This window comes from Gaeumannomyces tritici, assembly GCF_000145635.1.
Source record: "Gaeumannomyces tritici R3-111a-1 unplaced genomic scaffold supercont2.5, whole genome shotgun sequence".
Classification (NCBI taxonomy): domain Eukaryota; kingdom Fungi; phylum Ascomycota; class Sordariomycetes; order Magnaporthales; family Magnaporthaceae; genus Gaeumannomyces; species Gaeumannomyces tritici.
The window spans coordinates 2,194,395-2,214,981 of record NW_008804549.1 but is presented as its reverse complement, the minus strand read 5'-3'; the positions used below and the strand labels follow the sequence as shown (position 1 = coordinate 2,214,981).

At 57.8% G+C, this 20,587-nt stretch overlaps 8 protein-coding genes across 8 annotated transcripts; 4 read left to right on the top strand and 4 right to left on the bottom strand.

Moving 5' to 3' along the window:
* Window positions 1–44: 44 nt before the first annotated feature.
* On the bottom strand, window positions 45–652 carry GGTG_09729 (hypothetical protein; the record flags this gene model as incomplete). The annotated part of the gene is made up of 1 exon (XM_009227587.1): window positions 45–652. The coding sequence occupies exon 1, from the start codon at window positions 579–581 to the stop codon at window positions 45–47; it is 537 nt and encodes a 178-aa protein (XP_009225851.1). The 5' UTR covers window positions 582–652.
* A 3,111-nt stretch (window positions 653–3,763) lies between these two features.
* GGTG_09728 (beta-glucanase) lies at window positions 3,764–4,692 on the top strand (the record flags this gene model as incomplete). Its single annotated transcript, XM_009227586.1, has 2 exons — window positions 3,764–4,538; window positions 4,610–4,692. The coding sequence occupies 2 exons, from the start codon at window positions 3,764–3,766 to the stop codon at window positions 4,690–4,692; spliced, it is 858 nt and encodes a 285-aa protein (XP_009225850.1).
* Window positions 4,693–5,315: 623 nt separating this feature from the next.
* GGTG_09727 (hypothetical protein) lies at window positions 5,316–7,771 on the bottom strand (the record flags this gene model as incomplete). The annotated part of the gene is made up of 1 exon (XM_009227585.1): window positions 5,316–7,771. The coding sequence occupies one exon, from the start codon at window positions 7,769–7,771 to the stop codon at window positions 5,438–5,440; it is 2,334 nt and encodes a 777-aa protein (XP_009225849.1). The 3' UTR covers window positions 5,316–5,437.
* Window positions 7,772–8,557: 786 nt separating this feature from the next.
* On the bottom strand, window positions 8,558–9,436 carry GGTG_09726 (hypothetical protein). Its single transcript, XM_009227584.1, has 2 exons — window positions 9,143–9,436; window positions 8,558–9,058 (listed from the first exon to the last, which is right to left on the bottom strand). The coding sequence occupies exons 1-2, from the start codon at window positions 9,281–9,283 to the stop codon at window positions 9,002–9,004; spliced, it is 198 nt and encodes a 65-aa protein (XP_009225848.1). The 5' UTR covers window positions 9,284–9,436; the 3' UTR covers window positions 8,558–9,001.
* Window positions 9,437–9,773: 337 nt separating this feature from the next.
* On the top strand, window positions 9,774–10,613 carry GGTG_09725 (hypothetical protein; the record flags this gene model as incomplete). Its single annotated transcript, XM_009227583.1, has 1 exon — window positions 9,774–10,613. One exon carries the CDS (start codon window positions 9,774–9,776, stop codon window positions 10,611–10,613), a length of 840 nt encoding a protein of 279 aa, XP_009225847.1.
* A 1,167-nt stretch (window positions 10,614–11,780) lies between these two features.
* GGTG_09724 (hypothetical protein) lies at window positions 11,781–13,667 on the top strand (the record flags this gene model as incomplete). Its single annotated transcript, XM_009227582.1, has 2 exons — window positions 11,781–12,561; window positions 12,637–13,667. The coding sequence occupies 2 exons, from the start codon at window positions 11,781–11,783 to the stop codon at window positions 13,089–13,091; spliced, it is 1,236 nt and encodes a 411-aa protein (XP_009225846.1). The 3' UTR covers window positions 13,092–13,667.
* A 532-nt stretch (window positions 13,668–14,199) lies between these two features.
* On the top strand, window positions 14,200–17,130 carry GGTG_09723 (hypothetical protein; the record flags this gene model as incomplete). Its single annotated transcript, XM_009227581.1, has 2 exons — window positions 14,200–14,770; window positions 14,912–17,130. The coding sequence occupies 2 exons, from the start codon at window positions 14,200–14,202 to the stop codon at window positions 17,128–17,130; spliced, it is 2,790 nt and encodes a 929-aa protein (XP_009225845.1).
* Window positions 17,131–17,163: 33 nt separating this feature from the next.
* On the bottom strand, window positions 17,164–20,022 carry GGTG_09722 (ESCRT-I component). The gene is made up of 4 exons (XM_009227580.1): window positions 19,601–20,022; window positions 19,371–19,458; window positions 19,056–19,294; window positions 17,164–18,975 (listed from the first exon to the last, which is right to left on the bottom strand). The coding sequence occupies exons 1-4, from the start codon at window positions 19,649–19,651 to the stop codon at window positions 17,572–17,574; spliced, it is 1,782 nt and encodes a 593-aa protein (XP_009225844.1). The 5' UTR covers window positions 19,652–20,022; the 3' UTR covers window positions 17,164–17,571.
* Window positions 20,023–20,587: the final 565 nt, after the last annotated feature.

Here is a 20,587-nt window from a genome sequence, read left to right as displayed (position 1 = left end):
GGTAGCCAGAAATCGGGTCGAGATAAATCACGGGTATTGATTTTTTATGAGGCATCAGTGCGGATGAATCTGTGGCCCGAGAAGAGCTCGCCACGTATCTGCTTTTGGATTCGTCCTAGCCGCGCCATTCGGCCAAAGCGAGGCCGAGAGTGATCTAGACAGGAGCGCGGCGTCTTCATATCTCTCAATAGCTGGGTAGGAATGCATATATATATATATATATATATAATGTATGTATGCATCGACTTGTCAGCCAATAGCCACTCATTGTTTGTAGGACCATCCGCTGACGGCCACGTGGGTAGAGTTGATACTCGTCCGTATTCTCCGCTATTAGAGACCCATCCTGGGGTTACGGCAAATGCGTGATAAAAAGGAGAGTAGCAAAATGAAAGCCAAAAGATATGTGAAAAGGCGAAGGAATGAACGAGATACCGAGGCATATGGGGACGATCACAGTGAAAGTGACTTGAGGTCCAGTTGTAGCGCCTAGCAGGCCACTTCAAAGCGCCAAGTAGAAGTGTCAGAAGTGATGGATATATTACCAAACACATTTCTTGAGTTAGGATGCAGGAGGCCATGACTTTCAAAGCGACTCAGATGAATCGTAGGCGATGCTCGCCTCACCCCTGCCCGGGTTTGGATTCAACCGAGAGGCTGACAGCCAGCCGAGGGCTGGTGTGAGGAATGAAAGGCTGGACCAAGAACGCCACTTTAAACGGTTACCCGATGGGACAGGAATCGTGAACGGACGGACGCAAGAAACACGCGAGCTTGCATGTGGCGTCCGGCATCGGGAATAGGTATGCACCACCTCGACTGGGGGAAGCTCGAGGAAGAAACAGAACAAGCTCGCACAGCATGCCGTTGACGCAACTTACTGCACCCCGCCCCGAATGTACTTCAAACGTCGGCGCCCGACATGCCCGAGGCTGACTGCTCGAGAGACGGTCACGCAGGATGGCCAAGATAAACTCGGGAGGGGGAAGTTGTACATTGTATCAAGGCCAATATCACTGGTCGCAGCTTGCATGCCCATTATTTTCGTCGTCCGATAGAATGCATCGCGTGTGGACCTGAGAGGGCGCACACCCCGACCAGTAGCTGTTGATGGGTTTTGGACTGGAACAGAGCAAAAAAAAAAAAAGCATGCGGTTCAGGCCCACATGAAAAGAAAGAGCAGGGGGTTAGATGCAAGCGTGCCGGGATGTGGTTGGGGCAGAGTAAGGCGAAACCAAGCCGCTGGGTGTGACCCCCTGGCCCTGGCCCTGGCCCGCCTGGCCGGCGCGCGCGCGGCCCTTTGAGCGGGCGGGGATCGTCCAAACGGCTCGGAGAGATGATCGATTAATGGCAGGACGCTCTGCTATGGGTGGGTGTGGGCGGCTTTCTCGCCTCAAACTGCCATCCTTTCTACTGCTGCCTAAGTGCTTAGGTTTTTCTTATTTTCTTTACATGAAATTGTGCCGGTTGGTGAGTTATATTTTGTTCATGGACAACGCATCGCGCAGGGCCCGATTGGGCTTGACGGACCGTTCTGATTGGAAGGAGCTTCCCTCTGAACTTTTGGAGGGGCACCTGCTCTGGCTTGCAGTAGCCGGCCTCACGTTCACTGATTCTTCAGGCATGGACTCTCCGACTTCCAAGTTTATGCACTGAACCATCGCATTCGCACACGCACCTAAGATCCCCAACAAGTCGCCCAGCCATCGCTGCCTTGGAATGTCGTCCGGGCCGGGAAGCCCAGCCCATACCTCTCCGCGACGGTGACTGCGGCTCACTTCCCAGTCGGCATCAACGCGGCAGACGACCGACCCTCCCTCACGGGTCATCTCGAAAAAATCTTGGGATTGCGCAGGCACGCCCGTCCAAGCACAAGCAAGGCACCAAAGGATGCGGGGTGGGGGCCCCTCAAGAGCGGTGGTCAACATCATGCAGCAGCCACAGCCATGCCAGCCCACATACCCACTCCCGTCCATTGGCGTTGGCGGCTCACCGTTCTGTTGACAGCGCACCTTTGCCGTGCCTGTTTCAGGCCACGCGATTAGATGGAGCCCGCCCTTCGGACGCAGGAACCTGTCGGGCTGGCGGGAGGGTGTGCGCGGCGGGCTCGATTGGGGGTGGCGTGTCGTGGCCAGGGGGGGATTGTGGATGGATGGTGTGTTGCATCACCCCCTGGCGCCTGCACCCAAAACGCACATTGACGGTTTTATTTTTCTCTTCATCATCCTGTTTTCAACATTTGCCGGTTCCGCGCTTTCAGAGGCATCGCGCCTTGCCCAGCTCGCCGGAGAAAGATATCCTGCCGTGTTATACCCTCCGATATAGCGTCAAAACCCTGGCACCTTGCACCCGCATCCTCTTCCACCAAGTCTAACCAAAGGAACGAGCAACCGCAAGATCCAATCGCGGCCTGCCGGAACCTTCTGCTCTCCCTCCGTCCGCCCCTGTACTGCCTGGCTGGATCCCCAAAAAAAAGGGGAAGGCTGGACAAACAAACAGCGGGGGTTTCCGCTCCATTTCTTGCTTTTGTGTCTCTACGAATTGTTCGTCCGATGATGGACGACACGGCCTCGCGCCTCCACGTAAGACTGCTTATCGCCTGGGCGTCCTAACACAATCTTCTTTTTCGTCCGCCTACTTGCTTTCTCTGCCTTGCCACACCTCCCTACCTCTCCAGCTGGCCACGGAAACAGGCCGAGCGGCACTCGGCAAGCGCCGATCCTTGCCGTTCTGCTCCTAAATCAAATCATGCTCTTCTAGACAAAAGGAAAGCACGCTGTGTCGGACAGATTATCCGCGGCCCCCCTCCCCAGCCGTGCGTCCTTTTTTCCCTCATGCTGGCTGCACCGCCTGTTTGTCCTGGGCTTCTGGAACCCATTGGGTCTCCTTGAACGACGCCAGGACGCATCCCCCTGGCCACCCACTCCTCATTTCCCAATCAAGCCGAGCCGCCAGGGTCTCAGCACTGTGGAGTCTACCTGTCTTCTGGTTCTCGGCAGCGTCTCCGGTGAGGGAACCCACAGTGGCTACAGCGCTTGCAGACGGCCCTCGTTCCTGCCCGCTGCCTTCCTCAGCCGGCCCCCAAGCCTGCAGATGCATAGGCGAAGGCCTTGCCGGCGTGGTCTTGGCCTCTTGACTGGCGTTTTGCCACAGGGTTCCTCCCTGGGCGTGCCTTGCCTTGCACTAACTGCCGGCATGGGTCCCTCCCTTTAACGCGCTCCTGAATGTACCCCCTCTGATCTGCTGCCACCCGTAGTGTACGTATATAGCTACACATGCCGTTTGGTTTCCATGCTTTCTTTCTTTTGCCGTCCCGTCCTCAGGCCTGCCTTGCCTCGACCTCTCACACGTGGCTCGTCTTCCGTGCTTTACCTTCGTTACTTTTGCCTTCCAGGTACATCCTCCGTTCGTTTTATACCCGGTTCTCAAGAAACCAGTCAGCGGTGCTTTCTTCACTTCGCTGCACGCCTTCGTATTCATAAGTCCCTCTATTTTCTGAAGCTTCCGCTGCCCAGGGCAACAGTGAAAGCCGGGTCCTATTCACTTCCTACCCGACTCACCTTAGATATACATACATTCTTGACCACCTATACTTACTCATATACCCTCTTTCTGATTTTTTTGTTTTATCTTAACCTTTCCGAGAACTTTTTTTGTTACTCGCAACACTCATTTTCAGCCGGAAGACACCGAACACCAACACACACCTACGTCTGTATTCGTCAACTTTCACTAACAGACCACACAACCCCAACCATCCAACATGCTTCATCACACCGGATTAATCCTGTCCTTCCTGGCCGGGCTCGCCTGCGCCGGCCAGGCCCCCAGCCGCGAAGCCGAGGGGCTCAAGGTTATCTTCGAGGACAGGTTCCCGGGCGCGGCCGGGGCGTTCCCCAACGCCGAGGCCTGGACCATGATCGACGGCGGCCGGGTGACCAACAACGAGTACCAGACGTACAAGGCCGACAACAAGAACATGCAGATCTCGGGCGGCGGCACCCTCCAGATCGTGCCCAACAAGGACGCGTCGGGCAAGTGGACATCGGGCCGGCTCGAGACCAAGGGCTCGTGGGAGGCACCCGTGGGCGGCATGTTGCAGATCGAGGGCGCCATCCGATTCGGCTGGAACCCCAAGACGAGCAAGCGCGGCATCTGGCCGGCCTTTTGGGCCATGGGCGACTCGATCCACCACGGCACCCCCTGGCCCCAGTGCGGCGAGCTCGACATCATGGAGCAGCTCAATGGCGACCCCGTCGTCTACGCCACGGTCCACTGCGGCGTCGTGCCCGGCGGGCCCTGCAACGAGATGACGGGCATCCAGTCCACCACCCCCATCTCCGACGACGGCTTCCACACCTGGGCCGTCCGCATCGACCGCCGCAACCAGGACTGGAGGCAGCAGGTCATCACATGGACCAAGGACGGCCAGGTCTTCCTCACCGTCACCGGCGAAAGGATCAACGACCAGGCCGTCTGGAGCACACTCGCTCACAGCCCCATGTTCATCCTCATGAACGTTGCCGTCGGTGGTGACTGTAAGTTTTTACATAGACTCATGGACCATGAATTTCTTGGCCTCTTTACTAAACGTTTTCTTCTCTCACAGGGCCCGGTAACCCGGATGACCAGACCATGGGAGGATACGGCTCCATGATGGAGGTCGAGTACGTTGCAGTTTACTCCACGTAGGCCAACAGAAGAGCCGAAATAAATGAGACGCCTTTATGATGATTTTTGTCTGCTGCGATATGTCTGCAGATCCTATTGCTCGTCCTTGTGCCAATCGTGAATTTGTGGCATGCCGGCTCTCTTGCGCTAATTATATTGAGGAAAATGTGAAATAACTTGCTGGACAGGCGCGATGGGTGTGGCTATCTGTAGCCATCTCAGCAAACCCCCAATCGATGTGCATGTGGTTTCCTCCGCCGCTGCACAATCCCCAGCGCCCAGCAATCGCCTCATGTCCTCTTTGGCCTTGATTTTCCAACAGAGTTTCCAGTGCGTTTCTTTTTTGTCTGTTTTTCGTCTCCTTTGACCAAGAAGTCACCTGTGTTCGCTATGAACAATGAGGCGCTGATATCCGTGTAGTAGTAGATGTAAGTATATTTCCTCTTTGATGCTCTCATCTCTCGTGCGAACCCAACCCCGTCCAGGCTAGGTGCTGGAGTTGGTGTAAGGGTCCGCTGTGCGCATTGCCTTGGCAGGGGTTTCGAAGTTGGTGAGGCGACTCCAGAGTGAGCCTTCTTGCCTGCCCTTCCTCTCTCTCGTAACAGAGGCTGATCCCTGCTGTCACAGACTAACTTGTGTAGGGTTCAAGAATGAAAGTGAAATGGAAACAAAGAAGCTGAAAGGGGAGTAAAGTGGTTGAAAAGAATAGACCAAGTCCGCCACGGAGGCGTCGACCCCGGTCGAAAAGGTAGGAATCTGGTCAAAGTCAAATACTGTCTCCGGATGTGAACTTGAGCTCTGGTGGTGCCTTGCGCGCATCCCAGCAGCTTCCCATCATTCCGAAATGGTTGAAAGGGTAAGTCTCCCCGTCCGAGAAGGGATCGTTGGCGACGAGGAAATCGCCAAACGGGCTGGTGAGCGTGACCAGCGGCTCGGGGACGGGATGGACGAAGGCGTTGGGATCGTCAATGTCGCTGTACATGAGGGTATCCGACATGGCGCACTCGGCGCGGCCGGCTAGCGTCTCGTCGGACGCGTAGCAGGCGTCGCCGACGAAGTCGGGCACCGGCATGTCCTCTGGCGTCGGCTTGGGCCCGTCGAAGATGCGCTTGTAGTTGCTGCGGCGGAAGGCGTCGGCGTCGTAGACGCTGGTGAGGTGCTCGGCTTTGGCCTGCACGGCGACGGCCCTGCGCTTGATGGACAGCGCGCGGGAGCCGGCCGGCGCCACGGCAGCTCGCGGGCGCTTCTTGGCGACCACATCGCGCGGAGCGGAGGCATTGCCTGTGGTGCCGGCTGAAGGCTTCGCGACCGGCCGCTTCTGCACGCCATGGCGGTTCTTGGCCGGCTCGCCGATCCTCCGGACCGACGCTTGCTTGGGTCCCTCGGCGCCAGCCCTCGCTGGCACCTGCTCCTGATGGGCGTGGTGGGGCTGGGCCACATCGCTGCTCTTCTTGGCCAACGCCGGTCTAGGGGCATCGCGATCGTTGGTGGCATCGCCGTTGTCACTTGCCAGCACCTGCCTGGGGCCTTTGTGGGTCTTGATGACCTCGTCGCCCTTCCTAACCAGCTTCTTCTTGGGTCTGTCGGTAGCAGATCTCGTAGGCACTTGCTCTTTGCGGACGCGGCGAGGCTGGGACACATCGTCGTTCTTCTTAGCCAACGCCGGGCTGGGACCAGGGTGGCCCTTGGTGATCTCGCCGTTGCTGCTGACCAACGCTTGCTTGGGCCCGTCGGCGACAGATCTCGCACGTACCCGCTCCTTATGTGCGCGGCGAAGCTGGCTTACATCACCGTTCTGTTTGGCCAACGCCGGTCTGGGGACATGGTGACCATTGGTAGCCTCGTCGGTCTTTCTGGCCAACGTCTTCTTTGGTCCCTTGGCAGCAGGTCTCACAGGTGCTTGCTCCTGATGGGCATGGTGAGGCTGGGTCATATCGCCGTTCTTCCTGGCCAAAATTTGCTTGATCGCCTTGACAGCAGATCCCGCACGCACCTGCTCCTTATGGGAGCGGCGAGACTCGTGGCTGTTTCTGGCCACCGTTCGGTCGATGTCGGGGTAGAACTTGGTTATCTTTGTTTCATCGTCGCTCCTTACCCACGCCTGCTTGGGGCCACGGCGGTCCTTGGTCGCCTCCCTGTTCCTGACCAGCTCTTTCTGGAGTGTATCGGCAGCAGACCTCGCAGCTGCTTGCCCATGATGGGCAGGACGAGATTGGGTAGCCGAGCCGCTGTTTCCGGCCAGCGTTTTCTTGGGTTCATCTATAGCAGATCTCGCGGGCACCTGCTCCTGGTTGGCACTGCGAGACTGGGTGAACTTGTTGCTTTTCTCGGCTAACGCTTGCTTAGAGCCGTGATGGCCCTTGGTCGCTTCATCGGTCTTCTCGATCAGCGCCTGCTTGGGGCCATGACGCTCACTGGTCGCCTCCCCGCCTCTCTCAACCAACGCTTGCTTGGGAGCTTGGGGATTCTTGGCCGCCTCGTTGCTGTTCCTGACCAGCGCCTGCTCGGGGTCACGGTGATCCCTCGTCGTCTCGTCGGTCTTGGCTACCGCTTGCTGAGATTCAGCGATACGATCGCCTGGGTAGGTCACGGCAGTTCTGGCCTTGGTTTCGCCACTGTGGTTCGGGCTCGGGGTCGGGCCACTGTACCCGGGGGCCCTGTAGCCTAGGATAGCCTCAGGCGAGCGCCCCAAGCCAGTGCCAGTGGCCGTCCGGGGGACATGGTCTGTCTTCCTCGAGGCTCCCGGCACCCTGTCCCTGGACATGGTGGCCGGGTAGTCTCGATCTTCCCGGCGCGACTGCTGGCCGGGAACAGAGATGCCTCTACTCGCACCGGCAGAGTCTGCCCTCCTATACTTCGCCGCTGGGCTGTGGGCGCGTGATGGGGCCGGGTACTTTGAGGCCCTGCTCTGCTGGCCGTTGATTGTGGTCTTCCTCGGCGTGTCATATGGGGTCCGACGCCTTGCTCCCTTGTTGGAAAGCGGCCGCTTGACCACATCTCTGACGGGATCGCAACCGTCATCTGGTTTCTTGGCTCTGATGAGCGGTTCCACTACCAGGCTGGGCTTTGGTGGCAGTGAGTGTAGCTTTCCGGTCGCCATGATCGCCTATGTAGTGTGTTGTCAGAGTTGAACGACGTTTTGGTTTTCCCTTCTCTGATACCTCCTTTTCTGTTCATGAGCTTACTTACCATGGTTGCGTCGGTAACGTGAAAAGTGTCTGTGGTTGTCGGCAGTGTCTGTAATGTATTTTCTGTGAGCGGCTGAGGAAGGTAGTGGTAGAAGAAGGTGAAAGTCGAGGATATGGAGCCCCAAGTTGCGTGCTGGGTGGGGGTCTTACTAGGTAAACCTGAGGGCAGGCTGGGGATTTGGGTCCCACGAATTTGTCTGCCACCAAAACTCCGTTGAAAGAGACTTTCTGCAAGGATTTGGTCAAGGCTTAGACGGCGGTCGTGGGTATCAGCTATCATGTGGAAAATCTACCAGTCTCTTGATGCTATTGTGCTCCATTGAAGGATGCTCTATGCTCAGTCAGTGCACTGGTGTTGTGAGCAGGCGTGGCTTGGCGGCTGGGTATCGGCCGTTAGATGGCTGGTGATCAATGGAGGGTGGGGAAGACCGTGAATAAGAGGTTGTTATTGACGTCCCGGTTCTTATTGTTGGGTCGGGCTGGCGTGCCTCAGGCTCTATATACTTGCTCGCTCCTTCCCTTTGCGGAACCGGCGCGAGGAGGAGAGATTCTCTGTCAGTTAGAGCAAAGATCCCTGACCGGCATGACCTGCTAGCACGGACATGCTAGCTACCTCTTATCCGAATGGTGGATATCAGACATATGGGAGGTTGACGGACAACAGCGCAAGACGCAGCGATATAAAGAAGCTAGTTCCCACGCCATCGCCATAGAACTTCCGAAATTCTCGTGGACCGTAAAAGAAGGCAGTGTTATTTGTACGCGAGAAACTAGAGAGAACATGCGAGTTTTATAAAGCATAGACAGGTAAGAAAAGGGCAATATGGGAGGGGTCACAAGACCTCCATCCAAGTCAACAGATGCATACGAGTTCATGTCTATCGAGTTCGTGAAGAAATCGGCATCGTACAAGGCAGCTCGCCTAGGAACCCCGTCGCTACAGGGTTCGTGTACTAGTAGAATTACATGGATGATGTGGTTTTGTTGGTGGTACAGCGCCCACCGGAAGCGGACCACGAGTCCCGAGATCTCTGGCCTGCCCTCGATGCCCAAAGAAGTATATGATATGGGCCCTTGGCCCGATTGTTCTTTTTTGTTATTTGTCTCCTCTGGCTCGGCGTGCCGCCTTCCTCAGGCCGTATTCAGGCATACGGCAGGAAGATCTCGGCCCAGGAGCTCGACAAGATGGCGACTCCAACCTGGCGCGCCCGAAAAAGCAGCGGTCAGCGACGTACACAGACAGGGAAAGCCCGACAGGGCTGGTTAGCGGGGCTTTAACGCACGCCGAAGGCAGCAACGCTGCGGACGACAGATGCATGCTCTGGCGAGGTCAAGGCATCGTATGCGGCGCCGACGTAGCCCCTCTGCTGCACCTTTGGTTGGCCGCGGCGGGCGACCTGAACGCGAACACCTTTGGGAGGCATGGTGTCTGAAGATGGGCGGATGCTTGGTGGAGAGTGTGCTGGAGTTTGAGCCGCAGTCGTTGGTTTGCTGTGCGGCAAGGCGGGCAATCGGTTGGTGGAGATGCGTGGTCGTAGTCACCAGCAAAAAATTGATGGCGATACGCTCGATTCCCGTCGCGATGACAGATTTGTTATCTTATCGCCATAGGTGCGGCTGAACCTTGCTGCCGAGAGTAGAAAGTATGCGTCTGTTTAGTGTGGGGCTACAGTAGAAATGGCTTGTTCAGTGACATCAGTGGGACGGGGAACGCTCTCCAACCTTTCTCGTCGCCGGATTGGGATTCCTTCTTGGCCGGGGTTCGCATTCCATCGGTGCCCTCACAGAAAACATTCACAGCAAGAAACCACCTATTTTCTCGCGTCAACCATATATTGCCTCTCTAGCACCATACTTGCGCGTGTTTTGGCATCGATCAATCGAGCTAGGCTCTACCTAAGGTCTACCACTGCAATGACGGAAAGTCAGCAGACAGACAATCATGAACCCGGCGGATTTTTCCCTCCAGGAGCCCTCCCTTCACCTGCCCCCAGCAGCTTATCTACCACGTCCGCGGCGGGACTGCCTCGTCCACGCGCAACACCGCTGCGGCCTGGATCGATCAAGGAGAATAATGTCAGAAGGTTCATGGAGCGCCAGCTGCTTAGCATAGGCGCTCGCGCAATAAAAAGGTCGGCAGCCGACGAGCCAGGGATTGTGCCCGGATTCCGATCTATGGGCGAGCTATGCAAAGAGCTGGACGTCATCCTAAACCTTCTCTGGCAGACTGGCACCCCGAGCCTCCAGGTCCCGTACTTGTTGAACATTGCCAACGATCTCACCGACTGGCTGGAGTCTCTCAAGCCAGACCTGGCTCCGACCTTCTCCGCTCTGCATAAACTGGACCACTTCTTTGCTAGCTTGGTGGCGGGGCGCGACGTCCTGACCGGAGAGGTGCTCCCTGGCTTCGAATATGGCCCGGCCATGAGCCGCACTGACATGGTCAGGTGCAGGAGCTTAGCGGAGCAGACGCGGGTACAGATGGTAAACGTTATGAGGCGAGCCTCCGATCCGGAGGAAGAAGGGGAGGAAGAGGGAGAAGGAGAAGGCGGTACGACTTCGGTTGACGATGCGGAGACGACGGACGGTGACACCACAATGGATGATGGGGATGGCAAAAAGTCTTGGAAAGAGATCCTAAGCGAGGAAGATGACGACGACGACCAGATGGATGTTGGCCGTGTCTATGAGAAGACCCTGGTCGGGCTGGGGGCAGAGCTTGGTGACGGCCCACCCATTGGCATCATCGTCTGAGAGCGTAATCTGTCGGGTATGCTCTGGCGTCCCTTTGCACGGCCCATCAACCAAGCGTGCAGTATGCTGGTTTCACCTTTTCCTTACCTTGCCGGCACTTTTCGAGACAGCATTGCGTGCTTTGTATTGCACGGTACGTAGCCACACTCCTACGGGCTCAAGGGAAAACCCCGTCTTCGCCCGACCGAATGAAGACTTGCTGGCTAACAAGAATAGCGAATACCAAGACAAACGGTCACACTAGGTCTCTTCTATCCTGTGGCGTCTTGTGTGCGGCAAGTTCTGTAGCGTGAGCGAGAATGGCTAGACGCGAAGTCCCTTGCATATCGGCTACTGGTCTTTCCTTTCCCCACCGGATGACTACGACGGCCAGAGGGAAATTCTTGAAGGAAATCACAGGGAGAGGACAGGATACGCACACGCGATCGTCACCCATACGGCAAGGTCTCAGCCATCTCCTCGTGCCCATCTATCTCCAGGTGCCTGCGTCGACACTTCTCACGGCAGCGTATTACGGCACCTGGTGGCATTTTAGATCAGTTTAATCTTGTCTCTGCAATCAGATCCGACTCAGCTCGCCCGGAAGAGGGATCCTTTTTTGCGGCAGCTCCAAGTTCCGCGCTGGCGACAATACCAACGGGTGGGGCAAAGTCGCAGGGCGGAATGGGGGCGCGCAAGGGGAACAATACTAAGGAGGACAATACTAAAACCCCCGCCCCTGGATGCGTCGTCTCCAGCAGGACAACCGTTGTGAGTTGTGATTGATTTCAACCTACTTGATATTATACACAGACGTCTTTTTGGCCCCAGCTGCTTTCGTTTCTTTTTTTGTTCGGCACCGACGCAGGGCTGATGTTCCGGCCAGTCAAGAAGCACAATCGTAATGCAAACGCCATGGAGCTATTCCGAGATGTGATCAAAGACAATATTGGGCGGGTGCGGTCGAATTGGGAAGTTGGGGGCAGGTTGCTCTGCCCTCGCCGTTCGTGGCTTCCGTCTTGACGAGACAAAAGCCTCTCCCGTCCCTCAAAACTCTAGACAGCAGCCGGAGTTCCAAATTCCAGCGACAAAGACGATCGCCTTTCTTCTTCTCCTGTGTTGCCAGCATCTCCATCGTTGGTGTCAAGAGCTCCTGGTACGCTTTATTGAACTCGGGCAGTCGATACCATGGCTTCCGACTCGGCCGCTCTGCCCGCTATGGGAATCACAGATGACCCGCGTATGCAGAGCATCAACATCACGGGCCCTGATGGCGAGCCCTTCCCCGTGCCCATGGCCGAGATCAACACGGCAAACCTCTATCTGGTCCGCGTCTCGACCGTCTACGCGAGCCAGATCGGCGCCTGCTTCGTCATGCTGGCGGTCGTCCTGGCCATGACGCCCAAGCACCGGTTCGCCAGGGTCCCGACCCTGATCAACATGGTCAACCTCGCGCTGGCCGTCGTCCGCCTGACGCTGCTGGCCACTTACTTCAGCAGCAGCTGGGTCGAGATGTACACCTTCTACAGCGGCGACGTGCGCTTCGTGACGGCCGACGACTGGCGCATCAGCCTCGTCGCCACGGCCCTCTCGATCCCGCAGACGCTCCTGGTGCTCTCGGCCCTGATCGTGCAGGCCTGGTCCATGGTGCAGCTCTGGCCCGGCCTGTGGAAGTGGTCCGCCACCGCCGTCTCGGCTCTCGTCTCGCTCGCGAGCTTCGGCTTCAAGTGCGCGTCTGTGTCGGTCCAGATCAGGGTCATCATGGAGCCGTTCGACGTCACGCCCCTGCTGTGGATCCGCCTGACGGACGTGTCCCTGATGACGGCCACCATCGCCTGGTTCTGTTTCCTCTTCAACGTCCGCCTCGTCATGCACATGTGGACGAACCGCAGCATCCTCCCAACCACCAGGGGCCTCACATCGATGGACGTGCTCGTCATGGTCAACGGAGTTCTTATGTTTATTCCCGGTAAGTAATGACATGGCCCACCGTGACGAAGAGGGTAGAAGCAAGTGCTGACTATAGCATGAAACGCCACTACAGTCGTGTTCACTGCCTTCCAGTTCGTCGAAGTCGCGTTCCTCGAGTCGGGATCCCTGGTTCTCACGACCGTCGTGCTCGCGCTGCCGTTCGCGGCCCTAGTGGCGCAGCGGCTGTCGGTCAATCCGGCGTCGCAGCACCGAGGATCCAGAGACACGGACGAGAACACGCTTGGCAGCAAGAAGCGATTCCTCGATGACTTCTCCCACCACTCTACCACGGGCGGACCCAGAAGCCGTCAGCACAGCCAGCAGGGAGCCATGCTCAACACGCAGATCGCCGCCGGACCCCGCTCTCCTGGCGTCCCCATGAGGCAGCGCAGCGCCGACCCGATCGATCTGGAGCTGCAGAGGATCGACGACGAGGATGATAACGGCGACGGTCAGCTTCAGGAGAAGCACGCGGCCGGAGGGGTCAGGGTGAACCGGTCCATCGAGCGTCGGGAGGAGCGCATCTAGGAGTCGCGCGACGACTTCAAGTCTGTGGGCGAGGCTGTGGCTACTGCTGCTTGGCCGTGCCACCCCTCATTTGTGACGGTCATTCAGGGGGGAGGAGACCAGTGAACGACGGCACGAAGACCTGCGCGCGCCGACAGCCGTATTTGGCACAGGAGCCGTTCTTTTTCTCATTACTTTTCTCTTGTTCTCCATTTTCTTGGCGCCAGGAGCCAGATCTGATTGAAGGTCATTTCAAATCTTTTAACTCTTTTCTTTTCTGAAAAAGAGGTTTTTAGGCTCCCAGGATCTTACAAATCTTTTGCCCCTATCCTATCTCGCCAAATTTCCCTCCTCTCTTCTACTTTCCACCTCTATACCCCTTCAAGGTCCATATGAGGTCTCATCAAGCTACTAGCCATCCGGGTAGGAACTTGGAGTCTATCTCCAGTTAGGAGATTATTGGCCTTTGACCTATCGGCATAGTAGTTAGGCGCCTACCCACCTACCAAGAGGTAGATAGATAAGGACATACCTGACACCGCTCATACACTTGGACTGAGCAATTACCGCAATGATATGAGACGCAAATTCTTCATGCTCCTGTGATTCCAACAGTTTTTGTGGGTGCGCTTGGCTGTTCCTGCCGTGTACGCACGCACCTGCCTACCTAGGCCGTCCATTTTACACTCGGCAAGTCCGCCACAGCCCATCAATCGTACGCGCGCCTGCCATCCAGATGATGGAGTGCTTGCTCACTTTCACCGATGGCACCTCCCTGCTTCTGTCCACCTCCATTGGCAGCCCCATTCTTGCTGCCAAGCCTCAAGTCCGGCTTGGCATGATTCCATAACGGCTGCATCCCTGACATCATCGTCTTGCTCCTTTCCGAGCTGAGTGCCCGCATCGCTTCCGCAACCCAGCCAGCTCTTGGGGCCTCGCAGCTGTGCACTGCACCAGTGTGACAGCCCGGATCTGACCGTCCGTGTTGGTGATATTTGCCCTCTTCTGCTGCACCACCCAGCTTGAACAAGCAAAAGAAAAACAGCCCCTTTTATTCTGCATCGTCACTCATCATCCGCTCTCGTCTCCCACACACGGCCTTCACGAAACTACAGCTCTCCGAAGCTCCATGGAATCACTACTGATCGACTCGCGCATCCGGCGTCTCGGGCGTGCTCGGGCGAACCTGAGTGAGGGCGATAATGGCTGTGCTGAATTCCAGCTCCGGCCAGCGCCACTTCGTCTCGGCCGCAGAGCGCAGCCAAATGCCGTCTTCCACCATACACCAGAACTCGTGTCTCCCCGCCGTTCGCCAGCCCGCAGATCAGTGACGTCGGGTTTCTCCCTGCGGACCAGCAACGGCCCCCCGTCTCCTTCCCATTCCACACCTCCGAGCGACGAGGAGTCGGACTTGAGCGAGCAGGGCGATGACGAGCAGGCTAGCCTGGGCGTTGGGGCCATGGGGTCTCCGTATAGTGACCTGACCAAGTCACCCCCACCTACACGAGCTGAGAAGACGTCTCCTCTGTCACAAGAGAGTCTTTCAGAGTCTATGCCGGCGTCGACAATCATCAGGAGACCGATGCAGGAGCTAGCAAACATCGGCAATGTCAAAGAGCAGTCGGATTCATGCAAGGTGTTCAACTCATGGCGGTCCAGCACCCCGGCACTCGACCAAACCCCGACTGGACAGCGCTCTGGTAAGGCTTGTGAGACATCTATTTACTTGAAGCCTTCTATCCTCGACGCAATCGGGTTCGAGCGACGCTCGGGAGAATCTGGGGACCCTGGACGCCTTGATAGCTGGCTGCTCAAGACCACTGAGGGGTAGGGCCCCTCAGGACAAGTCCTGGCAGGTCACGGCATCGGCACCATGGAGAAAGAGGGGCGCCATGTGCCTACAGGGGATCTCAGTGTGAGGATGCTCGCTGAGGTGAAGCATGCTGCACATTACACCGTCGCTGAGCGCAGGAGACTCTTTGAGGGTCACCAAGTTCCGCATCCTGCAAATGTTGCACTTTCAGGAGTATCCGGGACGGCCGGTCGGTCGCAAGCCCCAGAAGGGGTCGGCGCTGCCGTGAGACAGACTTTCGTCACGACCAGAAGTGTCCCAGTTTCACCAGCGAGACAACACCGCCAAGGGCTGGTAGAGCCGCCGATATCCTCAAGTCATACCAACGGCCCTCTCGCGAAAATTACCTTGAGTGGCATTGCCAAGCTCCGTCATTCATTCGAAGAGCCCCTTGGACTTGCTGCCCAAGTTGCTAGAGCTGACAAAACCCCCCAGCGGCCACAATCTCGCTTTGTGTGCGATAAGAGCCCGTCAAAGCCAGCCATGGCCGAATCGAACGACTCCGGCTCATCTCAAGCACCTGCCAGCACACCATCGTCGAATGTGTTCAAGACTGTTACAGAGACTGCGCATGACCTAGCTATAGTTCGGGCTCATCACAACGTCCACTTCTCCCCAGTCAATACACCTGGGGACCGCCCTGGCCAGGTATCATCGAGGCCTACACCAGGGCAAGCTCCACGCGACCGGGATTGTGCACCAGTTTTGGCAGCGCACAAGCCCGAGGGAGGTCAGCCACAGTCGCTCTCCAGCGGTGCCGTGAGGAGGGGACAGCGAGGTCAACCACCACCAGTCACCCCCACGCGTCCGGTGAGGAGATCTTCGGTACTTCACTCCAGCCCTGTTCACTATCTTTTGAGGTCGGCAAGGGGCAATTCTGGGCTAGAGGCCTTGGGAACGACAGAGGAGGGTTTGGCACGGAGCGAACCCCGGAGATACCACGATATGGACAAATGCCAGGGGACTCGGTCCTGTCCCAGGAAGGTGGCAGACCTATGTCGTCTCTTTGATGTCCCGTCGACGGGCCATGCGCCTTTTTCCACACCGAGGCGACAGAAGACGGGAACCGGCATCCCGGGATCGTCCGAGGCACTACCCACATCGACCCTCAAGAACGCAAAACCGAAGCTAAGAACCGCCGACGAGATTGAAGTAAAGCTTGCTCCTTCACCAAGCAAGCTGAAGTCACAAGAAAAGACAAACGGCCGCCCATGCACTGTCACTACGGACGAAGGGGAATCTCCGCTCAAGCAGAAGATCCACTTGTTCGAGGATCTCGGCAGCTCAGATGCTGTCGACGAGATCACAGCAGCCCATCCGAGGCCCCGGGACTCAGGAACCGGCAGTCCCGTTAGGCAGGCCGAGATCGGAGTCACGGTGAGGAAATCCGGGACCCGGCGAGGCAAGAGAGCCGTGGGCATTTTACGGAAAATCTCTAAATCGCTGGATATCCATGGCTCCCGTGACACTCAGGAGGTGCCATTGAAGAACGGCAGTCAGGCCTGGCTAGTGGGCACGGCAGCTGTCCAGATGCCCCGCAAGAAGATTGTTAAGCGCAGGCTTAAGAAGCAACCACCAGTCCTAGCCGCTGAGGCAGCTGCGGATTCGAAGGCGTCGGCGGCCGCGCAGCAGAATTACGAACAGCAAGATTTCAGAAGCGCTGTTGCGGAACTCTCGTCCTACGAACGCCAAATGAAGCAGATGCCAGAGTTGGGCTCGAAGGGCTCGACAAGGGGTAGAGGTCTGTTCAAGAGGAAAAGTCTGCCCTTCCTGAAGGGCATTCCGGCTCTCCAGGACTCCAATGACACACACAACCCCAAAGATAGCAACAGCAGTAAGGGCTGTTCAGCCAAACTAGCCCCAGGGACAGCCGGCGTCACTTCCGGGCTTGTCACTAGAGGCTCAGCTCAGGGCAGGGCAGAAACCCTGAGGCGCAGGTTCTCGGCTTCCCTCAGCAAGGCGATGAATCCTTTCCGCTCCGTCCCCGAAGCGGCACCGCATCCGGGTGGCAAGAGGGGCGCCGGCTCAGGCCCGAGGGCGAACTCTCCAGCGGCCAGCGGTAGGACGGCCAGCAACGGTAGCGGTAGCAACACAGCCGCCGTGTCCGTGGTGCGATGCAATCTTCAGCATCCAAAGCCGATCCGGGGCAGCGAGGTGAGCCTCCTGATCGGGCTCTGCGAGGAGATGGGGAGCAAGAGACGGAGGTAGTGTGTGAGAACTTGCTGAACTGACAAGACGAACATTTCGCTCGACTGAGCAGACAGAACAGCTTCAGTGGTAGTAGTAATTGGATAGAATGGAGGCGAGCAACCGGGACGGCTGTATTCTCCTTTATCCCTTGCTTGTAGCGTCATATTCAAGGGAGTGAATCAGCAGATCACAGCTTATGTAGATAGACGATTCCTTTCACATCAATACCCCCAGCCGAGGCTCGGCATGGGCGAGATAACGATAGACACAGAGACGAATACGAGATTTTCGCAAGAGCCCAACTATGACAGAGCCCGGAATGAGGTCTAGGTGTTGGATATGACACAGCATGTGTAGTCCTGAAACTATCTACCTGAGTGGGTGGCTCATCCCGTCGACCCCCCACACCACACACCACATGTTACGACACTGGTAAATTTCTGGCTAGTGGCGGGCCATTCATTGTTGGATGAGACCCATGCCACGACCAATCTTGCGCACGAGAGCCTTCTTGAGATACCACTCACGGGCAAGGCTGCGGGTGGTCTTTGCAAAGACGGCGGGCGAGACGCGACCGCGCTCGACGGCACGTCCCAGAACGAAGATGGCGTCGGCGAGGGCGCGCTCCTCGGCAACGAGGTCATAGAGCTGATTGGCGACGACGGTTGGGGCGACAAGGAGCTCGTCAACGTCGGGCGGCTTGATGCGGTGCGACTGCGCGTCGGCGACGGCGGCGTCGGCGCGGTGGAGGGCGTCGCGCAGGATGCCCGCATTGGACGTCAGCAGCGACGACAGTTGCGACATCTGCGATGTCTCGGCTTGCACCTGCCCCAGGGCGGCCAGCATGGCAGTGCGCTGTGCCTGCAGGCCCTGCAGCGACGCCTCGTCCTGCGCACGGGCGCGCTGCCGCATCGCGTGGAGCGTCTGGGCCAGCTGGTGCATGAGCGCGTCCTTTTCTGGGTTTGGCGGAATCGGCGGCGCAGGCACGTTGGACGGCGACGGGATGGACAAGACCAGAGGCTCGTCCATGAGATCTGGCGGTGGTGGGGGCTTCTGCGCCTGTTGCTGTGGGGGTCCAGGAGGTGCTGTCATGGGCTGTGTAGGAGGAGGAGCGCCTGCAGCCGTGTGAGGATGGTGTTGCTGCTGAGGCGGCCAGGCTTGCTGGTAACCGCCATATTGCTGAGGGGGGTGCGGTGGCTGCTGCTGCCAGCCCAAATGTGACTGTCCAGGTGGTGGCGCGCCCTGCGCAGCATGCTGTGGTGGCAGAGAGGAAGCATGGCGGGGATCAGTTGGATGGAACGATTCTCGCACTTGCGCAGCCGCTGCCGGTGTCATCTGGCGCTGGAGTTGTTCCGGTGGAGACTGTGGATGCCGATATGGAGGGTGTGTCGGAGGCGGAGGGCCGGCTTGACTGGCACGACTGCTGGCGTAATCTGATTGCGGCGGGAGGGGCGGTGCCGAATCGTATCTCGACACCCTGTTGCCCGGAGGAGGTTGCATGGCTGCAGCCTCAGGGGTTCCTGCCTGACTCAAAGGGCGGTGGTCTTGGGCGCCGTAGGGCGGTACGGGAGGGGCGACGGACCGAGACTGCGGAGGGACAGGAGACGGCCGATGTATGGGAGGATCATCGCCTTTAGGCGGAGGGGGCGGAGGCCTCTGCTCGGCGGGAGCGGGAGTGTGGACGTGTGTCTGGGCCGCCGAAGCTGGCCGAGCCATGTCTGGCGGCAGAGGGGGGACAGGGGGCGGCGTCGCTGCTGGTCGCTGGGCTGGCGCGGGACCAGGCTGCTGCTGTTTTGCGATAACGGGAGGCTCCTTGGCGAAGACATCGCGGAGGATGGCCAAGAAATCGAGGATTGTCGACTTCTATGTGGTTCGAGACGGCTCTTGATCAGCATTCTAGAAAGCAAGTGCAAGCACAATATCCTGGGGGACGGAGCGCATACATCCCAGAACCCGGCCCAGCCAACCAGGTAAGGGTGGTAGACCTGGCCTTGGGGATCAACGTGCTGCCCCGGGCGGACGACCATGTTCTCAGTCGGGGTCACATAGACTAGGGGAGCCTCGCGGGGATAGGCGTGGGGGACCCATAGCGAGATGGGGAACCGGTATGTCGTGCCTCGGAAGACGACGGGGATGGTGCCCGAGAGGTGGAGGAGAAGGGCCGAGACGCCATTGGGGAAGGCTAGTTGCGCGCAGGCAAGGCGGAAGGGCGTTAGTGCTGCCGTGTGTGGGATCAGGAAGAGGCTCGAGGAACTCACTGTGGACGTCGGTCCGCGGGGATAGCGAGGGGTACATTGAGAGCGCCTGGGCGACGTCATTGTAGGTTCTGTTCACATCGTGATACTCCTGGAAAGCAAGGACATGGAATCAGCTACAGTTCTGGCCCCAGCCCCAGCCCCAGAACCAGACCCAACTCTAGCTTCGGTCCATAGCTCTCCCGGATCGTCCATTCACTTCACTGGCCAGGGTCGGAGGGTAGAGACTGTACGCTTGTGAGGACGCTATACAGCCAGTTGAGGATGTGCTGCTGGACGACCATGGTCGGCGACTACCTTGCGAGGCAGAGACTAGCCGGAGGAGCGTCGGGTTATCATTCGAGCATGATTGGGGCGAGTGCGGGCGGGCGGGCGTCGTTGTCGTCGTCGGGCCTTGCTTGCCGTCACGGCCAAGCTTGTCGTGCTTGGCGGGATGGCGAGGCTGGACAGAGGTGGTGCCACACACGCGGTGTTATCGACAGAAGGAGTGTGGCGCGTGCATGTCGATTTCGAAGTGAGGCCGTGCGTCGAGGCTCGTGCGCAACAAGCACCACGCGCCCCCACTACAAGTCCCAACCAGGATTAGTCCTTGGGACAGCCCTTTCAGGAATATGATCAAAACTAAGAAGAGACGTAAAATAAAAATAGGAAAAGGAACAGAATGGAAATAGCGGTAGGAATGAGAGCAGGTATTATACATTCCATAATTTAAAGCCAATTTTTATGCGATGAGATGTCTTTGGTACAGGACCAACAAGCTGCAGGACGGTTTTAGGGACACAAAATCGCGTCTCATCCACCATCGGTTCTTCCCCAGCCCCGCCCCTGGAAGCTTGCAGGACGTGCCGCCAGCTCACATCGGCGGTAACTAGCTCAAATCCGGGAAGAGCCGCCGGGTCTTTGTCGCTCGTTTTCGAGCAAGGAACGGTTGGGGGCCCGTCGCGCGTCTGGACGCGACCGAATCGCCGGAGACGTTGAATCTCTGTCTGGCCTTGATCTTGGCTGGGTTCCGCGCCTTGCGTCTCTATCACGTGAACCAAACAACCGCCTGTGCCCGAACCGCCAACCGAGGCGCACACTTTCGGAAGAACCTTTGAGAGAAAAAAAAAACATGTCATGACAGATTCAGAACCAGCCCTGCTGCTTGTTCCATGGTAATAATCACCGGTATCGGAGCCCCTGTTTTTGTTTCTCGACTGCTTGCTTGTCTCGCCCAGTCT